Here is a 7,346-nt window from a genome sequence, read left to right as displayed (position 1 = left end):
CCCCACTTGCCTCATATCTATTGTCTCCTATCCTTCTGATTCTCGCTGCCACACATTTGCATTTTCACAGACCTGCATTTTTAGTTGGTCTAGTAAAAGATAAGGTTCTTTGGGTAGCTGTGTTGTCTACCTGTGTCCTTGTACCTACACAGCTACAACCAACAACCCTAAAGTGTTGTTCAAGAAGGATTTTTTTCCCAACTGGAGAAGTTAAATTAGGAATAGGTTTTTTCCCTTTTTTTAATGAAGCATCAGGTGTTAGCCATAGACAGGATACCTTATTAGATACCCCATAGGATATCTGCTATATCGTATCCTACTGTTCTAGATGTTAAATTAATGCAAACCAGAGTGTGTGTGTTTGCAGGACCCACTATGAAGCTATCATTTGTTCAGTCACCCTGAATGCTCAGTTGCTCCTGTCTGCATATTGTAGACATTGTTATTACAGAAAGTCAGGCAAGGACTGACATGATGGGAATGAGAGAGGCTACTACTTGTTTATACTCATTAAAATTATTTTAATTTAATATAGATTATTTTCTTTGTATTTTACATATAGGACAAAGTCGTAATTCACTTTTATCATTTATGTTCAGCTCTAGGTAAAATCAATTTTTGTCTGTGCCTGAAAATATTGTCAAACTCCATATTCAGAATGGTTATGCCTTGCCCTAGAGATAATGGTGACTCAGTAGGAAATTTCCACAAGTGTTATAAAGATCTATATTGAGAATAACATAATCTGGACAATATAATGATTTGAGGATAGAACAATTGCTAGCAATTTACTTCCCTGCCCTGAGTTTGGAATCACAGATTTAGTAAGTGGCAAGTTCTATATCCAAGCTGACTGATAAAGAGGTCATCCTCAGGAACAGATGATCCCCTGGACAAAAGAGAAAATAAAAGAGTATGTTTGAACTGCTAGGTATCATTTTAGCCAGAATATCCCTTGATGGGTTGTTACCAGTGCTTGCATAATCTTCAGTAATTTTGCTTTTCATTGCTACTTATTCTGTCATCATTTTTGCAGCACAGAAAAACTACCAGTAACATAATGTTGGGAATGTGTTTAAAGATTTCTTTTAGAGTAGCACTAAAATTCTGCTTCCAGAACGCCTGTCTTTTCTACAGAAAGTAAATGTTTGCCTGACTAAGCCAGAGAATGGAAAAAAAAAAATTTGCTCAGCTTTTCTCTCCCTAATTGGCATATATAGGAATTAAGTATTGAGATTTTCTGGGAAGCTAACATAATTTAACCAGACAGACAAAACAGTTCGCAAGACCATGAAGCCTTAAGGCACATAAATGGCAGAGGTGAAACTCAAAGGAGGAAAAAGAGTCATACTATTGCCTTTATTTTAATTTATAAAGTTCTTACATAGTTTCTCATAATTTTTGCATCTTACAGTGGAGAAGTAATCATAATATATATAGATATAGCAAGGTATAGTGTGGGCAGATGTTCTGTAACTGTCACTACATCTCAGAGCTAACAGGGCAAGCAACCTGTTTGTGCACCCTTGGCAGCTCTTACACAAACGTAAAACAGCATAAAACAAACTATTGGATTATTGTTGTTATCTATAATGATGAAGGTGGTGATAATAAGAATAACAAATAAAAATAATAATAATGATGTTGGAACACCCTTTTTCCAGTTATGGCCTATGTGGAGACCTGAAATTAATAGCTAGTTTATTAATATGTTCTATCTCCAATTGTGGCTGCTGTTTTAATGCTATGGAGGAAGGGTAATAGCAGCAGCAGCAGCTTCTGCTATTTTCAGGCAGCTATAATGACCCTAATGCTAGAATTAGCAAGATCCTTTTTTGCCTTAAAATACAACCATTATAACCAGGTTCCTTGAGATGGGTGCATTTTTAGCATAGGCATGGCTGCAAAAAGCAAATCCTGCAATTATGTTTTTGTATATATATAGTCATGTATGTGTATTAAGACGCACACAGTACTTGAAAATGCATTGTTATCTTGTGTTTAGTGATTGTATAAAGACTTTGTTATATGCAAAAACTCCTTTGAAATTAATTCAGTGAATCCACCCAGTGGTTTGACAGAAACAAAGGCAGGAGTCACTTATGAAAGCAGTGCTTAGGAGTGATTTTGTGATACCCTATTGGCTCCTTAACAGCTGAAAGGTAGGCAGGCCAGGAAGATGACTTGCTTACAGATGTACCAACTCTACAGACACCTATAGCCAGTACATTTTTAGAGAAGACTTAGTTGATATCTTAAGATGATGCTGATTCACTGAGCTGATGAGAGCAATTGCCACAACTCTGACTGGCCACTAGAGGGTTCATGGGTTAGCATCGTGTCTCAAGAGCAAAGCAGATTTAGGAGTTTAGACCTACCCTGGGGTCACGTCCAGGTCACTGTGCAAAGAATTATCTAGCGTTGGCCCTAGCAGGGAAAAGGGTCCACTGAAAAAAAAAATATATTTCACTTGAGTACAATTAAGAACAATTAAACAGGGACTCATTAAAAAAAAATCTTTATTTAGACAAACACTTAAGAGATATGTTTTTGGTAGAAATATCTGCACTTTAAAGCATTACAAGACTGAAAGGATACAGTGTGTTGCAATAGCTTGTGAAAACTGCATGAGAGAGATTTGTATAAACCAATTACTTCCCGGCAGCTCAGGGCTGGATACCCCCTAGCTAGAATTTTCTTTTAGTCTGAGACTTGCAACAGTGAAGGTGAAATGTGATTTTTCCTCTCTAACAGAAATCAGATTTTTTAAATATATGTATTGTGGAAAACAGATTTTTGTATCCTGGAAATTTTGCTTTTTAATTATTTTATTCTACAAATGTCGCTTAGAAAAAAAAGGATGAACAATATAATAATATTCTTTGATTTATATATTTTTTCCTACCTCATTTGGCACTAAAGCCGTGTTGTTAAAGGAACAACTGTTCACTGCAGAAACAATGATTTTGGATCCTGGGCTGAGCCCAAAATGTACTGAAGTCAATGGGACTCAGTAAAGAGAGAGGTATAGGAGCAATAGTAGGATGCTTCCCCAGTGTTTTGCCATATTTCCTACAGCCTGGGCTCATCTACATGAGATGCTGTCACTGCAGCAGTGAGCTACAGCAACGTAGCATTGTCGGGAATGAACCGTGATACTGGTACTACTGTGCAGCAGGGTCGGAAACGACCTGTGTGCTGCTGGGACTGCGCACTCATAGCAGTTACCGTGCACTCATTCGGTACTGTTTAGTACTGCTAAAGCAAGTACTAAATGACTGCATAATAACAAATGCACAGTCAGGGGCACGTGTAAACACACCCCCTTGTGTGGCAATTACAGAACTAAAGTTTCAAGTAGCTGCCTCTCCTTTGTATAAAACTCTGCACTGACCTGCATTGGGAAGCCAAGCACCAGGCTTTCCGTTTTCTGACCCCCTCCCGTGCATCCTAGTAGTCAATGGGAGTTCAGATGTTGATTTGAAAAGTACATAATCAGGCCTTTTGAAAGCTGTTAAGCAGGTAAGTCCTTAAGAGGCAGTTACAGAGTCTTTTGGGCAGACCTTCCATCCTGACCGTCAAAGAGCTGGCTGTCAGCATCATCATTCACATGAAAGCAACGGTAACCAGCATCACCGCTTCTGAGGTTTTGAGACATGCCCTGGCAAGCCAAGTAACAGAGAGAAATATTTTAAGATGAAACTTCAGGATGAAACTTGGGAGAATTAGTGTCAGGCATGTGCAAAGAGGGTTATATTGTCCATCCCCAGTGCCCATAACTACATCTCAAATGTGCTAATAAAATTCAGGAGTTACTTTTTTTTTTTTTTTTGTCAAAGTAAATGATATGCATTTTAAACATGCATTCTGTGAATGCTAGCTAATATCAGCTTCTTAAGTTTTAAATCACCATGCAACCACTGGAAACGTACACTGGAGCCCTGGCAAGATATAAAACATAGGACGACAAAGAGGTCAAATGATATCAGTTTATATAACTATTTGCACCTTTTACTGTACACAGCTAAGTGAGGTTTGATCGGTCACCATTGTTTGTGTATGTTTTAATTTATACACAGGCACACACACCGATATATAAATAAGGTTGACTGACCAAACCCACTTGGTTGCCTACCTACCGTAGGAGGAGCAAATAGATATAAATATAGATATACATACATATTAAAACCCTTATTTTGTCTATGCAGAATTAGCAGTACAGCATAAACATATGAAATATAATCTATGAAGTAACTCATGACATGTCACAAGCTAAGCTGGAAATCTCTGTATGCCTTTACAGGAGAGGATGGGCTGTGCAGGAACCCAACCCTGGCTCCTGCTGAAGCCAATGGCAAAACCCTCCATCGCTTCACTGAGATGAGGATGGGGGTCCCAGATCTGCTAGGGAAGGATGCTCTGAGATACAAAACACGGCGGAAAATGGCAAACCTGAGTGTAGTGCGATGCACCGTTTATTCAAACGCTCCAGTTTCCCAACTACATTTTTGCAGTACGCTGCCTCACCCGGCTCCTCTCCTCGCCCTCCGCTGGCTCCTACAAATGCCAACCGCTGTACACCTGCTGCCATACCCCCACGTTTCCCTTTGCCTGCCTTTGCCCTCAACGTCATTCTGCTTCCGGCTGTGGCCCAGGCAAGCAGTTCTCAGCCAGATGTGGCAGAGGGGATGGAGGAAGGGCAGAACTGGTGCCCATCTCCCAAGCCAAGCCCCTGGGGCTCCTGCGGCCCCGTAGGCAGGGGGGCGGCCGGCAGCGAGGGGGGCCCGGGCGCGGCGAGTCCTTGCAGTGGCGCCGCCCGCTCAGAGCTGCGGGGTGTAGAAGGGGGCCAGGTAGGTGGGGCTGAGGAAAGGGGGGAAGGGCCCCCCTCCGGCGGCGGCCAGCGGGAAGGGCGCGGCGGCGGCGGGGAAGAGGACGCCGGCGGAGCCGTAGGGGGGGAAGGCCTGGAAGGGCAGCCCGGCGCTGGGGCCCGGCGGGCTGGGGCTGCCGGGGGGCGCGGGCGCGGCCTGCCCCGCGCCGTCGGCGCCCGGGTTCTGCTTCTTCCACTTGGTCCGCCTGTTCTGGAACCAGATCTTCACCTGCGTCTCGGTGAGGCTGAGCGACAGCGCCAGGTTGAGGCGCTCGCACACCGACAGGTAGCGCGTGCAGCGGAACTTGTTCTCCAGCGCCACCAGCTGCTCGTAGGTGAAGGCGGTGCGCGCCCGTCGGGGCTTGGCGCAGCCCGGCTCGGCCCGGCGCCGCTTCCCCGCCGCCGGCGACCCCGCCGCGTCCCGCTCCTCCGCCTCCGCCTCCGCGTCCGACGGGGCGGCCGAGCCGGGCCGGCGCCGCGGGCCCTCGTCGTCCTCTCCGTCGCTGCCCGGGCGCTCCGGGGCGGCCGCCGCGCGCTCTCCTCCGGGCTCGGCATCTGGGGGCGAGGGGCCGGATCAGAGGCTGCCCAGGACCCCCCCCGGCCCAGCTCCTCTCCCCCGCGGCGCTAATGGAGCCGCGGCCCCGCGCGGGGCGGGTCGATACATGTCATCTCGTCACGGTAAGTTTGAATCGACCGAGACGAGGATCCGGCCGGGGGGGGAGAGGTTTGGAGCCGGCACCTGCAAGCTGCGCCGGGGAGATACGCTGAGCCGCTAATAGGATATCGACCCGCGGGCAGCGCACGCGTCCTCTGCCCAGCCGCCCCCCCCCCCTTCCCGGGGCTCTCCGGCACTTGCGTGCAAACTTTGGGGGGGGGGGCTGCCCCCGCCCCGGGGAGTCGCCCCCTCGGGGCAGCTGCGAGAGGGAAGGGGCCGCGGGCTGCGCTTACCCCGGGGGCTCCGCGCGGGCCCCGCGCGACTGCCGGCCGCCGCCGCCGCGCTGCTCCGCCGCGTGAACTTCTGCGGGTCCAGGATGTCTAGGACGGAGAAGGAGATCTTCTGGGGGCTGGGGGCGGGCGTGGCCCCGCCGGCCGGGCCGGCCAGCATCCCCCCTAGGCGGCTCCGCTGCCCGCAGGTGCGCTGCCCGCAGGCGGGCGGCGCGGGAGCCCCGACGCGTCCCTGCTGGAGGCGCGCGGCGCCTCTGCCTGGGGCTGGGGGAGGATCCAGGCTGGGGAAGGGCAGGGGGCTGGCGGCGGGGGGGCAGAGGAGGGGGCTGCGCAGCCATTGGCACGCTCGCCGCCTGCCTGCCTGCCCCGGCCACGTGGAGCTGCGGCCCCGAGCCGGGAGGGGCGGGGGCTCTTCCCCCACAGCCCCCGGGGGAGCGCGGGGCAGGGGCTGCGCCCCATCCTGTCACCCCCCCCCCCCCACTTCCAGGTGTGCCCTGAACCACAGGTGTCCCCCCCTGGGTAGGCGGGATCGCCCCATCCGTTGGCAGCCGGGACCTGGGCACCCTGCTGGAAACGGGAGATGTCACCTGCCCTCCGGAGGACATCGCTTCTCAGTGGGGCTCCAGGAGCATCCTCAGATTGCAGCCTGGGACTGTCTCTGCCATGGGCATTTCGGGAGGCAGCTGAGGTTTCTCAAGGAGCACTGGTCCGATGTCCCCTCCCCAGGTCCCTCTCCCCCAGCCACTTTGTTATGAAACAAGAGGTTGTGATTCATATGGTCTTAGCAGGTAAAAATAGGAAGAGGAGGAGAAGCCACCTCATGGTAGCTCCAGGCCCCCTTCCCCTAACTGGCCTTGTAAATGTGTTTTTAAAGCAGCCTAGGCCTTTTGGCACATGCAAACCCCCCTCTTTACTGCACATGCAAAGCCTCTCTTCTCCACCCCGTGCCTGCCTTCCTGCCACAGTGTTCACCTGGGCTCTCAAACACCATCCAGCTTCCTGGCTGAAACCCTTTCTAATGCAGACCCTCTGCTAGTTGGGATAGTACCTCTTTACTGCTTTTAGCTCCAGCAAGAGAAGGCAAGTATGAAAACAACTGAAGAAACGGGGAGAAGGGCCCCATGAAGAATTCAGGAGCCTTAATAATTAAGTAAGAGCCAACCAAATCATAGAGCCTGCAGGATAATTAAATGCATGTAACCTGTGTACAGCCTAACCACATTTTCCAGAGTCACATAACTCACCAGTCCTAAAATTCTCTGGGGTATAAACCACAGGTGACAGGGTTTGATCCTGCCTTCCATGTGTATCCAAAGTGGACATGAAATCCGTGGTAATGTACGCTGCGCGAAGAATGCTCTTAAAAAAATAAGTCCAAACATAACATTAAGCACTTCCATGGTCATTTACCTCATCAAAATATGTATCTCGTATTAAGATACAAGAAGCCACCTTTTAACCTCATTGAATTCCTTGGGCATAGGAGTAGATTAAACCCAGCAGAGTCTGATCCGGAGCCCACTGAAATAAATGA

General features: G+C 49.1%; 1 protein-coding gene across 2 annotated transcripts; it reads right to left on the bottom strand.

Annotated features, from left to right (window-relative positions):
- Positions 1-1,351: 1,351 nt before the first annotated feature.
- NKX1-2 (NK1 homeobox 2) lies at positions 1,352-6,019 on the bottom strand. 2 transcript variants are annotated; one of them, XM_090057398.1, is made up of 3 exons: positions 5,816-6,019; positions 5,097-5,422; positions 1,352-3,661 (listed from the first exon to the last, which is right to left on the bottom strand). In XM_090057398.1, the coding sequence occupies exons 1-3, from the start codon at positions 5,970-5,972 to the stop codon at positions 3,542-3,544; spliced, it is 603 nt and encodes a 200-aa protein (XP_089913524.1). In that variant the 5' UTR covers positions 5,973-6,019; the 3' UTR covers positions 1,352-3,541. The 2 variants fall into 2 exon arrangements, with proteins under 2 accessions (XP_089913524.1, XP_089913523.1); XM_090057397.1 differs by having other exon boundaries at positions 1,352-5,422.
- Positions 6,020-7,346: the final 1,327 nt, after the last annotated feature.

This window comes from Crocodylus siamensis, chromosome 7 (assembly GCF_052110815.1).
Source record: "Crocodylus siamensis isolate JL-2025a chromosome 7, ASM5211081v1, whole genome shotgun sequence".
Lineage (NCBI taxonomy): Eukaryota > Metazoa > Chordata > Crocodylia > Crocodylidae > Crocodylus > Crocodylus siamensis.
This window is presented reverse-complemented; position numbering and strand designations above follow the sequence as displayed.

Coding starts and splice junctions, on each gene's coding strand:
- NKX1-2 (XM_090057397.1), bottom strand. CDS start 5,972: ATGCTGGCCGGCCCGGCCGGCGGGGCCACGCCCGCCCCCAGCCCCCAG. Junction 5,423..5,815: donor GCCCGCGCGGAGCCCCCGGG/GTAAGCGCAGCC, acceptor CCTCGCCCCCAG/ATGCCGAGCCCGGAGGAGAG.